General features: G+C 36.0%; 1 protein-coding gene across 1 annotated transcript in view; it reads right to left on the reverse strand.

The window, feature by feature from the left end:
- The window catches only part of LOC128986212 (insulin-degrading enzyme-like), a 146906-nt gene that overhangs the window by 98887 nt on the left and 26107 nt on the right, over positions 1 to 21912 (reverse strand). Inside the window, 1 exon segment of the mRNA XM_054406431.1 lies at positions 7572 to 7774. Within this exon segment, the coding sequence (XP_054262406.1) occupies positions 7572 to 7774 (203 nt within the window).

Below are 21912 nucleotides of genomic sequence, written 5' to 3' on the forward strand. Positions count from 1 at the left end.
AAGTCTTGTAAGAATTGTTTTTAAGCGACTGTCGCGACTTACCTTCCACCGGCGCCGTGTCTCGTGAATCAGCGTCTGGTCGACCAGTTTATTAAATGTATTTTCGTGTGTGTCATATCCGTATGTGTGTCCTGTTTATTTATTTGTTTATGTTTTTGACGAACTCTACATGAGGGATTAGCAAGACATTCTGGACCTGAAGATGTGCTATTTTTTAAGCACGAAACAGCTGTAGTCATCATACTACTAAACTGATCGTTTTGACAGAAAACAGGTAATTTAAACCTATATTAGTAAAATAATTTTGTTTCAAAACAGTCACAAGCAATTTTACAATCCGATTGACATATTCATTTTCTAAACTATTCTGTAAAAGCCTACATTTAACAAGATCTACAGTTTCAGATACAGGTATGTTGGTGTACAGATTTGAGATATCAAATGAGACTAGCCTACTATTTGAATCTATATCTATGTTCTTTACACGTTCAACAAATTCATAACTATTCTTTACATTGTATATATACGAGAGGTCGTCCAGTGGTCGAAACTCGACCAAAAATATGTAATGTACTCACTTAACTATTTTCACCCCACACTGTAAATAAAACATGTGATTGGAGTTTCCTCCATTTGTTTTGATTTTCTGTTTATATTTCGTTGTTATTTCGTAACCAGCATAGCAACGCATAAGATCCATGTTAATTTTTTACAACTTTTAAACTTATTTTTTGTGCTTATCTTTGAGCCTATTTAAATTTATAAAGGGATTCTGCACACCTACAGGAAAATAGCTTTCCAACGGTATGCGTAGATTTTCCCTACGATGCACACGAGCTGAGAAAAAAGGTTTTAAAGAAACATGCTTGCCTATTAATATATAGATTCTAATTCTAAATCATTGCTCAGCTTACTTGCTAACAATTTTGAAACATTGTAGGTAGGAGCACATTTAAAGCATCAATCTCTATTATTACAACTGGATCGCGAGCTGTACTGCTCAGAGATACACACGTATCGGTCCGCCGCTTCCCCCACCAAGTAGTGTTGTTACTGTCTCTCTCTTACTCATTACGTCTTTTGGCGATTCCGCGTTTGTGCTCACAAAATACGCTATATCTCTGTTCATAGTGGCTCGATTGTCAATTTGTTTACACAGTTGTAATCTGCATGAAATTGCGGAGATTATGGTATATGACAGTAACAACACTACGTGGTGGGGGAAGCGGCGAGCGGTCGGACCGAAAACCCAGCACACAGCGCGCGATCCAGCTGTAGTAATAATAGAGATCGATGATTTAAAGTTAACTAAGGGTCTGATGGGAACATTCTTCATGTGTATTTTCGGGATCCCTTTCATCAAGGGCGGTTTGGAATTTAGGATGTTCATCTTCTGTCGACATTCTTCGGTAATCACTCTGATGCATCTCTTCACTCACTCTGATGCATCTCTTCACAACGTCGGACAGCTCTTATTGTTACCTCTGGGTTGGATACTTTTTCAGCTCTTTGAAGTTATTTTCTTTGATGAAATCTTCAGTCTTCTTTATATATTATTCTTTTTCAAGCACTATGATGGTGTTGCTTTTGTCCGCTTTTACAACGATTGAACTATTCTCTTCCAGTTTCTTCTTTATTTTGTTGCATGTCTTCAGTTCTTCCTTTCTGCTGGGATCTATGGGTCCTTGGCTGGTGAAAGCGTTGGCTGTCACTTCCTTCCGAACGGCATAATGGTCTACTTCTCTGAGTGATTTTACATTTGCTTCAACGTCAGTAGCTAGTAGTTTGTTTTCGTCCATCTTCTTCATTGGGAAATTGTACTTCATTCCGTAGTTCAGTATTTTCGTTTCTCCTTCACTGAATTGAATATCTGTAAGGTTGATGACTCTCTTCTGGAACTTGTGTCCTGTAGTGGTCCTATCCAAGTCTTCAATAGGTGTGTTCTTCTCTACAAGCTTGTATAATTTGTCGTTTATTTGTGAATATTTCCAGTCCATGGCGTCTTCAACCTCTTCACTGACGACTTCATGTAAATCGATCACCACTGTAAACTCACCTCACAATATTCATTTAGGCTAGGCCTATTCTATAAATGTTTAAAGTTAATAAGTTAACAAGAATATATGAATTACAAAAGGTGTTTTATTTAAACAAATGAACAAATATGCAATGAGATTTAACACGTTCGCTACTGAGCGTCGCATATATGCGACGCCACGGTCATTGCCACAGACCGAGGTATACATTTGAATCTTACACATAGACCGACTGCCACTTGGATAACAGTACACACAGACCACGGGCGAAAACCTATAAAACAGTGATCATTTACATTGTAATACGCTACAATCGTGTTTGTAAATAAATTATTCTTGTTTTTTTGTATTTTTTATAACCTTTTGTTATGTCGCATATTTGCGACGCCCGGTCTACAGCGAAAACAATAGTGAAAAATATCATAGTTTTCTTGAAATAGACTAAACGTCGCATATATGCGACAGTTCATTTTTTTGTGTTTTAAGGTGAAAGTAAGTAAAAAAATAAACGGATTATTCAAGAACAGTTTATAACTGAACAAATATAAAAGCTACATAGGATAATGCAGCATACATACTGCATACATACATACAGTGATGCAGAAAAGTAAAGACCAGTTTTTCCAACTATTATATGACGTCACCAATCATCATATCCACAGACCAAGCGACGCAGTTGTGCGTCAGACATCTCTGTAGACCACTGCAGGGAATTCAGTTCCTTCAAATAGACCACTACAAAGATATAAGCATTTTAATAACATTAGAACCCCGACGCAAATATGCGTCGGCAGTCTATTTTAATGTGACTAGCCGTCGCATATATGCGACGGCAGTCTATGGGTGGAAACCGGCCGTCGCATATGTGCGTCGCTGGTCCATGCGAATGGAAAATTTCGTACTATTGCAGTAGCGAACGTGTTAAAAGGCTTAACGTTACAATGAAAGGACTGACAATGGTGTGTGGGGTTGAAATTCAAATGAAATAAAAGATAAGTTTGAATAATAAAGGCTCAAATAATTTAGATGTAATATATCTCAGGGTAGGGTGTCGTGCTGGCTCGAATGCTAAGAATTAATAAATTTAATAGTAGGCTATCCAAATAGGCTAGGGATGGACGGGTCCCGAAATTTCGGGAATTTTTCAGGAAAAAAATATTCCCGATTATCGGGACGGGATTACATTTGACTAGGGAATTTTTCGGGACGGGATTTGGTCCGATCGTCGGCGATTTTTCCGCTTCGCGAGTGCCGATATCGCCGTTATTGCGAGCGATAGGTCCGCGAACGCAGGAGACGAAGTCATTTCGACGATTACGCCGTGACCGCGGAGTCATAACGACGATCGCGCCGTGGCCGCGATTATTGCACCGACGATCGCACCGTGACCGCGAGTCATAACGACGATCGCGCCGTGACCACGAAGTCCTACCGACGATCGCGCTGTGACCACGAGTCATACTGACGATCACGCCGTGACCGCGAGTCATACCGACAATCGCGCCGTGACCGCGGAGTCCTACCGACGATCGCGCTGCGACCACGAGTCCTACTGACGATCACGCCGTGACCGCGAGTCATACCGACAATCGCGCCGTGACCGCGGAGTCCTACCGACGATCGCGCCGTTACCGCAGAGTCATACTGACGATCACGACATGACCGCGGAGTCATACTGACGATCATGCCGTGATGGTGAGTCATACCGACGATCACGACATGACAGCGGAGTCCTACCGACGATAACCCCGTGACCGCGGAGTCATACCGACGATCGCGCCGTGACCGCAAGTCATACCAACGATCGCGCCGTGACCGCGAGTCATACCGACGATTGCGCTGAGACCGCGAGTCATGACGACGATCGCGCCGTGACCGTGGAGTCATACCGACGATAACCCCGTGACCGCGAGTCATGACGACGATCGCGCCGTGACCGTGGAGTCATACCGACGATAACCCCGTGACCGCGAGTCATGACGACGATCGCGCCGTGACCGCGAGTCATGCTGACGATCGCGCCGTGACCGCGAGTCATACCGACGACCGCGCCGTGACCGTGGAGTCATACCGACGATATCCCCGTGACCGCGGAGTCATACTGACGATCGCGCCGTGACCGCGAGTCATACCGACGATCGCGCCGTGACCGCGAGTCATGACGACGATCGCGCCGTGACCGTGAGTCATACAGACGATCACCCCGTGACCCGCGAGTCACAAGTTTCTATAGGTACCTGTAAATTGTTACCCATTTTTTTGTTTTTATAGATCAGTGCCACAAATGGTAAAAATTGATTTCGTACGTCTTTTTTGGTAACTGCAATACAGTACTTTCTTTTTATGCACAGAAAAAAATCCCGTCTTGTCCCGTCCCGAAAATCGGGAAGGAAATAAAAATCCCGTCCCGTCCCGTCCCGAACTAAAAATTTAATCCCGTCCATCCCTAAAATAGCCCTAATTAAGGTGATAAACTTACAAAGTCCCAACAATGAAAAAATCTAATTTTGATGTTGTCCAAAAGGTAAGTCCAATTAGCACTGAATTTAAAAGAGTTTAAAAGAAAAGTTTATACTTAATTTTGAAAATAACAATGATGGAGTTGAGTCCTCTTGTGGTTTACTGTTATATAACTTGATATAAACTGGTTTTCTTGTTGACATTAATTAATTTAATTTAGATAAAATCTAGAATCCTTCTTTTAACTAACAGTTACAACTTCCACTATGGCTTCCTTCTCTCTCCAATCTCAATGTTCACATAATTCATTGTTGAACACATGGATCAGTTTCACTGCTTCTTGAATTTTGATTCCTTAAGGACAAATTTTTAAATGATATTATAAGAAATTTTGATGTATTGCAATTCTCTTACAAATTTAATAAATAATTAAGTTGTGGGCTTTGTAAAAATATATATATAGGCTAGGCTATGGAATGAATATTATTAATGATTAATTGAACAGATTAATGAAATTATATAAATTAGGAAAATGAATATTAGGACAGCCTTTCTGAGGAGTGATTAATAATAAAGGTGTATGAACAAAACCTTCCACCGGCGCCGTGTCCCGTGAATCAGCATCTGGTCGACCAGTTTATTAAATGTATTTTCGTGTGTGTCATATCCGTATGTGTGTCCCGTTTATTTATTTGTTTATATTTTTGACGAACTCCACATGAGGGATTAGCAAGACATTCTGGACCTGAAGATGTGCTATTTTTAAAAAGCATGAAACAGCTGTAGTCATCATACTACCAAACTGATCGTTTTGACAGAAAACAGGTAATTTAAACCTATATTAGTTTAAACTAGAAATTTTAAATGCTAATTGTTTGTGAAATTTGCATTCCCAATTTTCATGTGAGGATTTGAATTGTTTTTGGACCTTTGGTGTGAATAACGATCAAATAATGGGATCAAAGGACATGTATTCAAAGATTTTGCGACCAAAAATTTACATTATTGCCACAATATGCAAAGGGCCAACCTAACCCATTATTCGTTTTTGTCAAATCTTTCCAACATGTAGTAGATTATCATGATGTTATTACGAACGCAGAAGATAATAGTTAGGATGAATTTGTGATAACTACACAATTATTCACAACATTTTTTAAAGAACTTGTTAACATTTGAAACTTGCTTCTATACCCCTAGCTTTTTTAAACTTGAGTTTTTAGTTAAATCAATTTAGTTAAATTGCTTGGTTAAATTGTTAATAATTGACTTTTTTAAAACACTTCTGACAGGGTTTAATTTATAAGGGGTTTCAGACATTACAATTTTAACCCTCGAGCTGGTGGCCTTTTTATGCTGTGGTGGCAAGGGTTTTTTTATGGGTCGAGCGACATTTTTTATAACACATTTTTATACAGTAAATAAGTTTGTAAATATATCATATTATATATCACCTTTTCAGCAAAAAACAAGGAATATTATTCTATAAATTTTAGATATGAAATTTTAATAAAAAAAAATTTTGTATTTTGCTAAGCGGATTTTTTTTATATGCATATATGTTCCGTATTTTTTTTAACACAAATCAATGAACTCAAAATAATTTTTCTAATGATATCCCAAGAACAAAACAACCTGCGCAGAAACGAAAAGATCACGTGGTTCGCGCAGGTAGGTGTGGCGTAGCATTCAAACCTGCGCGGCTCGAAACGTCCCAGGGTTCCTTTGTTTCTGGTATTACTATAAATATACAAATTTGCATAGTTTTATGAGGAAAAGAATGTTACATAATACATGTACCTACCTTGTTTTACTAAAAAAAATACATATTATGGCTTTTATTGCCATATACATATTCGTTGTACAACCTACACAAATACTTAAAGCAAAACATTCAGGTCTAACAAGAAATAATTTATAAAATACTCAAGTTTTTTGAGAAGAAATGTAGTTTCATTGGCATAAAATTCTTATTTAATTTACCTAAAACTATAATAGAGGAAAAAAGCTTTGATGTTTTTAAAAAAATATTGAAAGATTATCTCCTTACATTGTCTTTGTATTCTTTGGATGAATTTTGGAATTCAAGATAAATCATAAATGATAGTTTAGAAAGATTATTTCATTTAATTTTGTTTTGTTTATACTTCTTAAGCTTGATATTTGTTTTGTAAAGATAATGATTGTTTTAGCGATAAGTAAGGCATAATTCATCTTTATATTTATTTGACGCTATTCATTGTATAAAAACTTGTACTGTGAATGAATAAAGAGAATTTGAATTGAATTGAAGTTACATACCTAGAGAATCCATTTCAATTCAATTAATTTCAACTCACATTAAAAAAAAAAAAAAAAAAAAACTTATAACAACAAAACACCAAAACAACCAAACACCAACACGAAATAAGCAACAACAGACGCCGGTAATAAGCGACTGCTCATTATGACGATGTCGTCAGCTGATGCGTTATTTTCATAGAGTTTAAGTTTTCCCAAAGGCATCTAAATAGTTGAAATGGACATCAATCGACAGATTATTCATTTCTGAACCGAATAAAAACTATATTAAGTGAAATTAGTTTCATTTTCGTGAAAAAATCGGCGATTTCTGTAACAATGTAAATGCGCCTGATTTCAGCCGCGGCGTAAATCACTCGAGGGTTAAGATTCGATTACAAAGAGTTCATGAAGAAAGTGTTAGCTATTATGACATATCCTTCAATTATCATAACCTTCTAGATATCGGATCTTGAGCCTGTCCCAAATAAGGCTACATTTATAATACTAATGAACCCCAAAACTTCCACAGACCCCTACTTTGCTAGAATCCAAAGAAAATTGAACATATTGTATGATGTATTATTTAATCTTTTAACTAAAATGTTTTGTAAATTATGTTTAAAACATGCAGAGAAGATCACAAATAAACTGAAATAGAGGCTATGTGTGGAAAATGCCCATGTCTTTGTCAACATTGAATTCAGTTAGTTTTTTGTAAATAGTAGTGGTGGGTCTGCTGCTATACAGTTTTGTACAAAACTCAGCAATTGAGTGACAACTTCAAACTCTTACCCCAGACTTGTAGTACTCATGCAGGTCTGGGATAGGAAAGTTGATATTAAGGTTGCGCAGATCCTTGACAGGCACAACGTAGCCCTTCATCTGCAGTTGTTGAGGTCCGTACGGATGTTCCAGCCACACTGGAGCTGTGATGTTCTTGTTCTCAACATTGGCAAACAAACTGGCAGCCATCTCCTCCAATGTGTCCAGGTCCTCTGTGAAATAAATAGGCAGTTAAATGGTGAATCACAATGTTTCCTACAGAATACTAAAGCATAAAATGTCATAAAAACTTGTTTAAATCATTTCTAAAACAATTGAAAATTTATTGTTTAATGTCTATAGTATACTGTCAAAACATCGATGTGTGGATTCAGGAGCCGTTTAGATGGATGAAAAATAGTTTTGATTACTGGGCTTATCGTAACAGTAATGCTTGATTGTGACACTTGCACCACAGTGGAGACGCATCATACGGTAAATCAGCTGATAACTGGAGAACTTGGGGAGGGGGTAGGAAGCGCAAAGCCAGAGTAGTAGTTGTCTCCTGGAGTTTGTGGTGTGTAGGCGACCTGGTCAACGCTGGACATGGTCTAAGAACGATAAGTTATCTTAGGTTTGATTAATTAAATAAATATGTTCTATTTAGAAAGGGGGGGGGGATTAAGGGGTTTAGGGAACTAATAACTATTTCAGCTTAATATGTAAATTTTAGTTTTGAGCACACTCGTAACCCTTAAGGTATGAGTGGAAGTTTTACTTGTTCTTTGGCTTATTATATTATATTAGATGAATTAGAAATATTAGATCATCAAAATGGCTGTGATATGGATGTGGTTTGGCTCAGTAGTTAATTAACCCTTAATTTGACAGCGTGCCATTATTGGCACATGAGGATTCAAAAAAATGTCAAGTTCGACTGTTAACTTTTTAATTCCAACAAACGGCGTCCAAAGGTTCTTTGCCTATTGCTATTATGGTTTAGTGCACTATATTGGATGTTTTGGAAATTACTATCACTTTAGACCAACATATAGAAAAGGAAGTATGGAGGCTTAGTGTAGAAGGTTAGTAAATTATTTCTTATTTCAATATTTTAGGCTGTTTACTTATATATCTAAGTGATTTGCACAGATTAAAGATGAGAAAACATAACCCAGGTCAGTAATTAGCTTAAATATGAATATTGGGTTTTTATAAACTAAACAATTTGAGTGTGACAAAAATGGCACACTGCCAAAGAACCAGGGAACAATGAAAATTTTTGGGCGTGCCAAAAATGGCACATAACCAAAGATGCAGTTATTTTTTTTTGTTTATTGAGCGCGCCTAAAGTGGCACACTGTTTATAAAACAGTGAAAGGTATTTATATTTGTAAATGTATGTCTCTTATTACCACAAACTGTAAAATAAAAATGTTTTTGCGAGGAAAGATTTTTCACTAGGCTGTTTAGAAAAGACTTTGGCTTTACAAAAAATCCCAACCATCCATGGCAACAAAAAAGAGTTTTATTTCCTGCTGAAAGTGAATCTTCTTATATGAAAGTTGTTTGTGCATTCCGATAAAGACTTTGGTACTTACAAATATTTGCTCACCGTATCGACATGTCGTGGAATAACGCATTGCTGCCACTTTGAAAATAATTAAACTGAAAACCAGCAAGACAATATGTCACTAACAAATTTTAGTTATAGGATTTTTGAATCGCTAACCAAAGAAAGGAGTAAAAGACAAGTTCTAAAAAAAGGATTTACTTCTTCTCACACCAGCTGCTCTGATGTGTGTTGAAGATGTACGCTTTGATGGTGTTGGACACTACCCTTTCTTTGTATGCGTTAAGAGGTCGATGCAGATTTTGCAAAAATAAAAAATCGTCGTTAAAGTGTTAAAAGTGCAATGCGAGGATGTAACTGAAAGAAAATAGCAATTGTTTTGTGGGGTTTCCCCAAAAGTAGATGACGCTTCTTGATGTACATACTCTAATGAAATTTCAAACGATTTTCCTGATGGGCATGACTGATGAAATATCAATAAATTATATAATAATGTATTTTCTATTGTAATCACATAGTTTTGTAGAGATTTTACATGTGTATACATTTTACTTCATTTTTTATAATGACGTTTATACCATTTTATTGATTGATAGCTTTTGTGGAAAAATTGATTTTTGTATATCTTACATATAATTAAAGTTATACAATTTTGATATCCAATATGTGATAATGTCGACTTATTCAACCCCTTAGGGTTATTTTTAAGTGCTATACAGATAAACTTGTTGTATTTTATTCAACAAAAGATTCCTAGAGAAATCTCCGCATATTTGGCAAAGTGCCAAAAATGGCACACATGAAAAAATTGTGAAAAATACTTATAAGAATTTTAAAATTATTTTTTTGCAGTTCCTTTGGACCCTTTTGATTGAAATATAGCAAGGAAAAATTAGTTTTCAAAAAAAGATTTGTTTGCCAAATTAAGGGTTAAGTTTATTATTATTCAACTCAGAATGTCGCACGCAGCATAAGCTAATACATAAGCTAATATAAATAAGTTATAGTACACGCTTCATGATTTAACTCTATACCCAAGAAAACCACAAATAATATAACATAGGCTTGTTTGTAGTAGGCTAGTAGGGATGGACGATATTCGGTTTTTAGTTCGGGACGAGACGGGAGTTTTAAGTTCACATAAAATTTCGAGACTTGATCAAGACGGGATTTTCCTTCTCATACATAACGGGAAATGCACGTTCGACATTTTTACCTGATTTTGTAACATTGTTAAATACCTACTGATTTACGACAGACGACTGGTTAAAAACAAAAATAATAATAATAGGCAAGAATATTCAAAATCTTTTATTAAAGAACATCAATAAAAAACATCTGTTAAGAAAATACAAATGTTAACTAGGCATACCTTATTAAAAATAACTCTTACCCATAGGAAAAAACATGGTAATATCAGTTAGGATATAGTTCAACTTTGAAAAATACAAAATTTATCAGTCTGAAACATCAGTCTTCCTAGTTAAGTATTCAATTACAATAGTAGAACTTTGACAAATACCAAATGTATCAGTATAAAACATAAATTACCTATGAAATATTAAACAACAATTCATATTTTAATAGCTAGAGAACCCGTGTGGCTCAATGAGCCGCATAGTATGAAACATAACTCCGAGGAAAACGTTATGTTTAAATTCGAGTAATTCTAGTTACATCTTTCAGTTGTTTAAACACTTGTTAGAAACTAATCTTAAATATCTCTATTTGCGTCGAAAAAGTTTCACCTACATTATTTCTGCTCTCAGTTTTAACCCTTTTACCGCCACGGGCCGATTAGATCGGCCTTACGATATGTTGTGAAGACCGCCAAGGGCCGATCTCATCGGCTTAAACATTGTATTCGAAGTCCGCCACGGGCCGATCTCATCGGCTCTGCAATGTCGAGCGAACCCCGCCACCGGCCGATCAGATCGGCTCGGCGTATTTTTGATATTGCGCTGTTATTTTTACTAATATACTCGTAAACTTCATATTACTATAAAGCCTAAGGACCATTCTAGTTGGTTCCGCAGCGTAAATTATCTAAAGCTTTTATTATAGTATCCCAACAACACAAATGACATCGATCAAGTGGGCCGTGCCAAGAGCAGACTGGCGATTGGCGCCACGCAGTCTGTCGCGACTTTTACTGGCGCCAAACAGTCTGCAATGAGGTTTTGTTTACTATTACATGTTGTGATGTTAGTTTACTTTATTTAGTGCGGAAAACATTATTTAGAGTCTAGTTTTGTGTACATTTTTGGTGTAAAATGAGTAAAAGACCGTGTCCGCCGTCACCACTTAGTGAAAACGCTATAGTAAACGAAATTCTAGCAAGTGGATACGACGTCGCTAGTGACGATGGTGAGGTGAACTCATTAGATGACCTGTCCTCTTCCTCAGATGAAATCTTTGACGACACAGACGAGGACCCAACCTACGATCCAGCTGAAAGACCCAATCCTTTTAGATTTTTAACAGATAGGAATAGGCCTAGGGTTTTAGATTTAGATATAAATGCTCCAGGGCCTTCAACCAGAGAAACGGTTGTACAACATAATTTCAACCAAACTGATGTTCACGAGCCTACTGTGAGTTATAGTAGTTCTGATGATAGCGATCCTGATGATCCCCCAATGCCCAGACCTAATAATACGCCACAAATGCTTAACGGACACGTAAATCGGGAACCGGGGGGCAGACGTAGTCAGGGGAGGGGTCATGTTCGAAGGCCCCAGCCTGTAGGGCCCAGGAATAATCACGATTCTGACAGTAGTGAATGGGAGGAGGTTGAAGACGGTAACGATCATGAATTTCCCGCAACTTTCAACTTTGCTGAGTTGTCTGGACCAAAACACTGTCCACCCCGTAACTCACGTCCTTTGTCATATTTTTATTTGTTCTTTACAAATGTCTTACTAAACACTTTTGTTTTAGAAACTAACAAATATGCAAACAAATTTTTAAGGTCTCAACAAGGCAACCTGTCCCCTAAAAGCCGCCTAAGATCCTGGGTAAATGTGACACTAGAGGAGATGAAAGGATTTATTGCTGTGATCTTAAACATGGGCGTCATTCGAAAACCAACAATAGAATCGTACTGGTTTACCGCATCATCATCAAGTACCCCATGGTTTAGTAAGATGTTTAGCCGGAACAGGTTTGAAATTTTGCTCAAGTTCTTCCACATTGTTGACAAAAACACCTTACCAAAGCTTGGGGACCCAAACGACCCATGTGGTCGGTTTCAGTGTTTAATAGACCATTGTAACAGAGTTTTCCGAACGCATTTCACACCATATGAAAAACTATCAATTGACGAATCTTTTGTGGGAACTAAAAAGAGGATCTCATTAACGCAGTACATCCCAAAAAAAAAAAAAACACCATAAATGGGGTATCAAACTTTGGGTCCTTTGTGATGCCGACACCAAGTACTGCTACCAATTTTATTGTTACAAGGGGGCCAGATATGAAACTGAACGGGCTAGGATTGACCAGTTTGGGTTAGGATACACTGTCGTTGTAAAACTCCTAGAAATGGCCAACTTGTTACATAAGGGCTTGGACAATTTTTTCGTAACGAAAAAACTTGCAAGATACCTTTTTTCAAACTCAACTAATGTAACTGGCACAGTTCGAATTGATCGCAAAGGAATCCCCAATCAATTGCGTGGGAAATACCCAGTTGGGAAAAAGGTATACGTACGGAAAGGACCCCTTTTGCTAATGGCCTACAGGGAAAAGGCAACAAACAAATCTCAGTTTATTGTCCTTTCAACCAAATCAGTGGCAAGAAATGTACGATATACAATCCGTAGAAGTGGGAGGATTTTAATAAAGAACAAACCCCAAATTGTACATGAGTATAATCATGGCATGGGCGGCATTGATGGAACGGACCAGATGCTTTATACTTACCTTGACGAAAGAAGATGCATGAAGCACTGGAAAAAGGTAATTTTTAACATTTTCGGCCGAATGATGTTAAATGCATACGTCATATATAAATTAAATACTGACAGACCAGTGGACTGCCTGCAGTTCCAAATTGCAGTAATCGACCAATTAGCTGAAGAATGGCTCTCTGTTAAAAATGCTGGGGTAAATTTAGGCGGGGGTGGTGATGGACCTATGAATAAGAAAGGATTTGGGGTAGAAAGGCTCGATGGTGCAAAGGAGAAGATATGTTTGGTCTGTAGCGGGAAGAACGACCCAGAAGGGAAGAGAAGGCGTAGCAAAACAGTGTGTGTGAACTGCAAAGCCGGATGTCACGTGGCTTGCCTCCCACGCCATAAGTGTAAACCGTAAACAAAAAACAAAACACCGTGTTGTAAATATGTGTAAATATTATATAAAAGTGTGATTTTTAACTATTGTATATTTTTAATGTTTTGACTGTGTAACCTAAAATTAATTTTCTGTGCATATTGGATCATTGGGACAGCAGCAATAAAGGTAGGCTTACGATATAACTTTATTTTTTAATGTTTTTTCTGGGTTACAGTTACAAGTAATTGTTATAAACAGTGTTTTTTTTATATGTAATTTAATTTAAATGTTATTTTGAACACTAATAATTGCACTGTAAGAACCTAAATGGTATTATTGTCACCCAACAATACGAAACTACCAATGTTTTACAAAATTTAAGTTTTGTCAAAAATAAACAAGTTTTTCTTTTTCTCTTATTTTTTTTTTATTTGTAAATATTTTGGCTTAAAATTTTAACTGTACTCTCATAAGATAATAAGGGTTAAGAAAAGTTATAGTTATTGTGTGGAAACATAATACAAATTTTCATTTTAAAATTTTAAAATCCAAATTTTATATAAATATTTTTTAAATTTTAGATTTTTCTTACAGTAATAATAAAAAAACAATGTATATGGTTTACAAATTATACATAGACATAAAGAACAAATAAATACGAACAAAACAAAAAAAGATTATAGCTCTAGCTATTGTTTCAGCTGAGTTATGACCGTTTTAACAGATGTCATCAAATCAGTCTATTTTACAGCGGCGGTTTTCAGGCGTCGCGCCAGCTGACGGGCCGGCGACCTTCGCGCGGTCAGCTGACTTAGCGCTCGGCGGCCTTCACGCGCAATGTTGCATTCGTCCGTGGCGGTAAAAGGGTTAACTGATAAATTCGAATGAATGCTAAACGATCTGCTTCAATTCGAGTTAACATGTTACAACAAAGTTTTTCCAGCATTGAGAATTGAAGAAAACTGTTGCCTAAATGATAGCCTGTGTTAAGTAATTTAAGTTTGGGTCATTTTATATCTTTGATTCGAGACTTCCCTCTAATCGAACAAATTTTCTCCGTAGAGTATCCTGAAAAGTTGGGTGATATCAACCATTTCATGTGCCCCATTTTTTACCCACAAACTCTGGGTTACCAACTGGACAGCCATAATCTTCTTTGAATAGGCTAAAGCAGCAACACCATTGAAAGTTGGTTAACGTATTTCAACGTGTTGTCTGTCAGTCACAGTATATGTCCTGCATCAGAACGTTCTCACGTTGTTTAGTGGAATTCCTCTTTTAATACCTGTCCCAAAGTTTTAAAAGTATGAATTCATTTGTCAAAATAGGTTGGATAACTCTTGTAGCTATAAAATTTGGATATCAATTTTCATTTTCTCTTTTTGAAAAGCGTATATTATTTGCCTCTCCTGAATCATAAAAATGAACTTGACCGTAACTACTTGACCGTTAAATACATAAACACTAATTCCTTCTTTTATGTTTGGTAATATTGCCATTAAAACTTTCAATAGCAAATGAGTTTTTTAAACTTCTTATTTTTGACTTGAAATGTCTGGATTGTGTTGGTGAATTCAGTCCAAAAACTTTGTATAAGTTTGTCCGAGATACGGGCAACATAACCTAGAAGTAAACAATCCATTTGCGTTTTTTCTCAATTGAAGTAGACCGAATAATACAAAAGTTTACAATAAAAACATAAGGTCCGCAAAGATTTGGTATAATCTTACTACTTGAACTTATCATAGTCAAGGCATTATTATATGTGTACTGGTGAAATTACCTGCTGTCAAGTGATCCTTTTGACCTTGAAAGGCGACCGGTTTCGATCCTCACGGGACCATCTTCAGGCGGACGTCGTCATCGTCTTTTCGTTCTTGCGAACACCTCGTTTTTTAAAAAACATTGAGTAAACAGTTTTAAATGTTAAAAACTGTTTACTCAATGTTTTTTAAAAAACGACGTGTTCGCAAGAACGAAAAGACGATGACGACGTCCGCCTGAAGATGATCCCGTGAGAATCGAAACCGGTCGCCTTTCAAGGTCAAAAGGATCACTTGACAGCAGGTAATTTCACCAGTACACGTATTGATCAGTGATTCGGAGGCTTAACTCAAACAAAATGAGCATTATTATAGTTTCTACTGAATGTTTTGAAATTTCTCGATCTGTCAAGTGTCAGAAGTAAACATTTCTTGCATGCATTCATTTGATCTGTGATTAGGCAAGTTTACTTTACCACCGTGAAAACACTATGTGTTTCGTATATTTTTTCACTTCCCACTTCCAAGTAAGTTGCATAGCATAACTGTCAAATATTATTCATCTCACCAAGTGAATTTGTATCTGGATGGGTATCTGTTTAGACCAAGTCTCTCTTTTTCTACTCTCCTCATACGCATAAGATATCTTATTACAGTCCAACCTCGGTATGACGAATCTGAAGGGACCGAACTGAATATTCTTTATATCAAGGATTTCGTTAAAACGAGGTTCGTTATATTGAGGTTAGGTTTGCAGGAATTTCACTAAGTCGAGGTTCAGAACCAGCGTCAGTCAATATAGGTCGGGATTTGACCTCATTAAAACACAATTAAAGTAGCCTAGGCCACAATACTTTACAGTACACTGTTTACATTGTAAAGTAGAACCTCGATTATCCGGGGTAGGCCTACTAAAGGGGAGGGATCTTTAATATTGCGCAATCATGACATTTCTAGTCGTTGACCTTGGTACAGGTTACAAACTGTAAGTTTAAAATCACAGCTTACTCTAATCTAATTCACCTGAAACCTAGCTAAACACTGTATTGTATAGCAATAAACCACGTATTGAACAAAACAGAACAGTAGGGAGTTTTGTAAGCTACTGCGTGATAGGCCGGTAGGCTACAGTGCTGCTTTAAATCACAACAGAGGAATGTCAATACTGTAATAATCATCAACTATAGCATTGGTGTTGCCTTAGTTTAAACAAATCGTATTGAAAATAATAAAAATATTAGATAAGTCGTTATAAAAGTGTATAATCATAACCAACTTAAAGATTAATAAAAACACTCGTAAAAGGAATGTTAAGATATAGATGTTGCTATTCTCTTTGCTTTGTTCTTCTATTATTTTTCTTTCTTAGGTTTCTCTTCATCCAAAAATTGTACAAGTCACCATAGTTACTTATCACCCAATCACAGCTTACTACACATTACGTCATCATCAGTCCTCAGTGAATTAAATCAGTTCTCAGTTGTAACATAGCGCGCATGCAGCGACGACAGCAGACAGGGATAAAACGGAGCAAACGAATGTTAGCGCAAGCGTTGACGTCACCTTTCCATTTCATTTGATGATGAAACTGATTTTTCAAAAAAACAATAATGGGGTGGGGGGTTCGTTGTATCGAGGGAGAGACGCAGACAATTCTTTTGTTAAGTAGAGGTTAAATTCGCTATGTAGGGTTTCTGACAATGATAAATTTGTTATATTGAGGTGTCTTATTTTAGCCGGGATCATGAAAAATTCATTAAATCAAGGTCGTTTATATGGTTTGTTTGTTATGTAGAGGTAAAATATACATTGTGTCTTATGGAGAGTTCTAGGGATTTAAAAAAAATTTGTTATATCAAGGAATTCGTTATATCGAGGTTCGTTATATCAAGGTTAGACTGTATTAATTGTCTCCTCCTCCCGTTTTCAATATATCTTCTTTGAACTTGAGGCATTTTCTGTTCTTCCAACAAAACTGATTAACTGAATATTATAAACATTAATATTTACTCCCAAAAAGCTAATGAGTTTCTTTTTGTTAGCAGCTGACTTTTTGTTTTTAAATTTGTTCTGTGTATTTCTTATGGGGAAAACCCGACCTTTGAGAGGGTCTAATGCCCTTAAGAGTAGGAATTTTAAAATTTTAAAACCCTATTGCAAAACTACATATTGAGACAAATATTTATTTTATATATATACATCTTACTGATATTATAAATGTGAAAGTTTGTGTGTTTGTTTGTTTGTTTTTTTGTTTGTTTGTTTGTTTGAAGTTCAATTACGCATAAACCAATGGAGGGATTGGGCTGAAATTTGGCATGATGAAAGCTTACATTCCCGATTAACATATAGGTATATTATTATCTCAAAAATCCTTTCGGGCTCCGCCCCAGTGGCTCTGCAGTTCCCCATGTTAACCTTATGAGTATTCATATATAAAGGGAAAGCATTTAGTCAGCTGTTTCAACTAAAAAAGTTGGTTCTATGACATACAAAAGCATTAAAAAGTTATAAGATTTACCAACAGGGTGCAGCACTATAATTTTTTTTGCATTTATGTAAACAGCTAATTTGAACTAAGCATCAACAAAAAAACTGTGATACGCAATGAGAACTGTCAAAGTAGGATTGGTTACAGTTATTTTTTTATGTCATGAATAATTTGTAATTTTTTGTGAATTTTTAATAATTTATTTTTCTTTATTGTTTAAGTGTTACATTATGGTTGGTAGATGTGTAATACTATAGTATATCGTCAATTTAAAGAATCAAATTTTATCAAACTGTGTCCTCCCCCATTGCAAATGCAAAGCTTGAGTATAACTGCACTACGCATTTTAAATTTATATGCCAACTCCGTACGAAGGACGGGTACTCTGCTAGTATATATATATACATAGATATTTAATACTTTCACATTTTTAAAATTAATGAAATGAAATGAAATTAAATGTCTTTATTGCTTTTAACATGGAAATACATGCATTGCAATTGTCAATATAGCTTAAAATATAAAATAAGTAGTATATATCATAACATTCATAACATTATATCATAACATAATATTTTAACTTGTCTTACTAGAAATATCAAGTGGGCCTAAAAAAATTTTAGGTTTGTGTTATGTTTAGATTGATTTTGGATTGACTTGTTTTGGCTAAATTTACAGTAGTGTAACATGACTCCCACTGCTTACACTTAAAAAAACTTCTCATCATTTGCGATGTCCAAACAAAAAATTATAATTAATTGAAGCAATATATACATGTAAAGAATCAATTAAATAAGAACATCTTCGCAAAGGAAATGCAACAACGACACGCTCCTGTATTGCGGGTATTGCATTGACTTTCTGCAGGCGTTTATATAATCTCGTCTCAAAAAAATCTTGAAAAAAATTAATTCATTCTCGTCTCATAGAACAAAATTTAAAATTTCCTGAAAATGTCTTGAAATTTCTAGACCCATTCATCCCTAGTTTGTAGTAAAGAGGTAATCACAATTATATTGTTTGAAAATATTACACAGAATACAAATAATTTAAAGGTACACAAAAATGTAAAATTAGGTTTCAAAAACCATATTAGAATTCACATTTTGAAAAGTTAAGAGTATAGCACTTGTCTGATGAGAGAACCTGTCAAAACTAAAAAAAATTTATTGAGATTTTACAGTATTGGCAGGATAAAATATTAGATCCTTACAAAGATCATTTATCAGGCTGCCAATACATCCACAATGTTTGATTGAGTCTTAATGAGACATCATTGAATTATTTAGCACATTTAGATCTTTTAACACGTCCAATGCGGCTACGCAGTGGCCAGTGGGGCGAACAGCTAAGCGCTGCGTGCAGTGGCGGCGATAGCGGGCCTGCAGCGCGGTGCAGGGGGGCCCGCAAGCTAGGGGGGCCCGCAAGCTAGGGGGGCCCGCAAGCTAGGGGGACCCATGAGCCTTGACCTGGATTTTTCTAACTAACAATATTTATATGAGAAATATGATATGTTTTTTATTACAAAATTGTGTTAAAACCAGTAAGAGCACTAGGAAAATTAGTTTAAAACTAACAGCTAAACTGACACTATTACTTGCCTGATTGATATAAATTCTCTACCAACTTAAGTAAAAGAATGTCATCAGTCATGCAGGTTGCATCAACTGTCCTCGTGGACTGTGGGAAGGCGCTATAATAGGGCCGTCCGTATTTAGAACCAATCTGGCCCCCAGCCTAGGAGGATAAAACAATTATTTTAATCCTCCTAGCCCCCGGCAGGTCACACCAAAGAGGGCCCTCTAAACTGATTCAACTCAATGAACTTGAAATTTTTTTACGATCAAATCGGCGAATTAACCTAGATGGCTAGGGCACAAGCTAATAAATAATTCCATTCTTTCATTGATGCTAAAGATTTGTTTTGCACTTTAGATTTGTTTACTTCGAGTCAGGTAAATTGTTACTGTCCTATAGGCTTCGGGCCAAATCAGATCGGTTCAAAATCTGTTTGCTTTGGAAACTGTTGATCATTATACAATGTCGATTTTCGACCCGAGCAGAGCCTGGCCTACAAGCTTGAGAGATCAAGCACAAGTCAGAAAATCAAGCTCGAGCCGATTTTCTCAGTACTCAATACAATAATGCACAATTAAGGAAGTAAAAGATTTTATGTCCGCAAAGATCACGCTCACGAAATTGAAAGATTAGGCCTACGTTTTTGCCGCGATCATGGATATCGACGAGAACATTTCTCCGTGGGTGACGATGATGATGTCTCTGCAGCCGCAGGAAATGTTCAATAATTTACCGCGATTGCGGAAGACGATAATGACGTTTCTTTTTCCACGAGAGATATATCTAGGGTTTTGATTCCCCTGTCACCATGGCTCACGGGATATATTAGGGATTGGGCCGTGAACGCGGGAGACGACGATGTTGTTATCTGATAATGTCATAGGTTTGGTTGCAATCACGGTAGACTATGATAATGTTTCTTCAATGACTACGGGAAGTATTAACGATTTTGCCAGGATCATGGAAGACGATGATAACGCCTCGGGGCCTCGGGAGATGCCGTGCCAAGCTAAAGTGTAAGTTTAGGTATACATGTGATAATGTTTTAAAAGATTATTGGGAGAGGGGGGCTCGGCGAACAAACTTGCGGGGGGGCCCTACCCTAGCAGTGGCCAATGTTAGAAGTGGGGAATGGCCAACCCATTTTGGCGATTTTGCAGACCATTTTTTGAAAATTCGTAAAAATTCAACCGTACAAGTAAACCTAGCCAACCTCATATTCATTTTGTTCGGAAAGAACAGGAGAATCTAGAAATAGTAATATCATAATGATTTAGACAGTGTATTTTATCGGTAAAGTGAAAAAAATAAAAAAAATTGAATTTTTTTTTTGAAATTTCAAAAGCGGCCTCTGCATTTTTTTTCTACGGATTTTTTTATGGGAAATTCATTATATACATTTTGTAGACAATCTAATTCCCTACATAGAAATATATAACATGTTAGGAAAATATTTTTTTTTATAAGTTTTTGGGGCGAAATATAATGATAAACGGAGAACCGAAAAAATTGAAAACCGTACAGTGTTAGTTTATGTTGTAAAAAGTTCTATAATATATGTGTATACTAATAATGATATATACATGTTTGTAAAGCTAATGAAGTAAGGAACCAAAAAAAGTCATAAAGTTTATGGTAAAAATAATTTTTTACCTATAAACATACGTATATAAAATAATGTTTTTATATTTTAGCGATTTCTCGAGAAAAAAATTCACAGTACTTAGTATACAACTTTTGTACCAAATTTGTTTACTTCAAACCAACATAATAATCTTGTAGTGTATTCAATTACCTACATAAAAATGTATAACATGTTAGAAATATTTTTTTTTGTAGGTACGTAATAGGGACATAATAATACAATAACCGCAAAACCGCAAACAAGTGTAAACTATAGCCTATAGTGTTTGCTTGTGTTGTGAAACATTATGTAGGCTGATGATATGTAGCCTACATATTTGTAAAGCTAATGAAGTAAGGAATCCAAAAAAGTCATAAGTATGATGGTAAAAAGTTATTTTCACCTATGATTATGTATCAATTTGAGAACGTTTTGAATTTTTTGCGCATTTCCAGAAAATGGAGTGTACAGTATTTAGTAGCCTATATAATTTTTTTACCAAATTTTTTACACCCAAACCAATATAAACATGTTGTAGTGTATTCATTTACCTTTATAAAAATGTATAACACCTTGGGTAAATCATTATACTGTATGGCATATATAGCACCTCTGAATGTCAGAATCGTCATTTTTGAACATGATGCTAACAAAATACAGTAGTAGGCCTATTTAGTATAGGCTATAACTTTTTTACAAAATTTTTTACCCCCAAACAATTATAAACATGTTGTAGTGTATTCATTTACCTTTATAAAAATGTATAACACCCTGGGTATATCATTATATAGGTACAACAATCTCTGAATGTCAGAATCGTCATTTTAGGACATGATGCTAACAAAATACAACCTTTTATGAACACTATTTCACACAATTCAGTAATATTTATGCATGAAGATTACTGTTATACACACACACAACACTTCACTAACACTAACACTAAGAAACTAATAACATATTTAGTAATAAATCGCGGATAAAACTATTACGGCAACAACACAAACAAACAATGGCCATACAAGACAGCTGACAGACTGTAGCAGTAATGACTCACTTGTCGTCTA

This window comes from Macrosteles quadrilineatus, unplaced genomic scaffold (assembly GCF_028750875.1).
Source record: "Macrosteles quadrilineatus isolate MER2022 unplaced genomic scaffold, UCM_ALF_1.0 Scaffold_2__2_contigs__length_208266976, whole genome shotgun sequence".
NCBI classification, from domain to species: Eukaryota; Metazoa; Arthropoda; class Insecta; order Hemiptera; family Cicadellidae; genus Macrosteles; species Macrosteles quadrilineatus.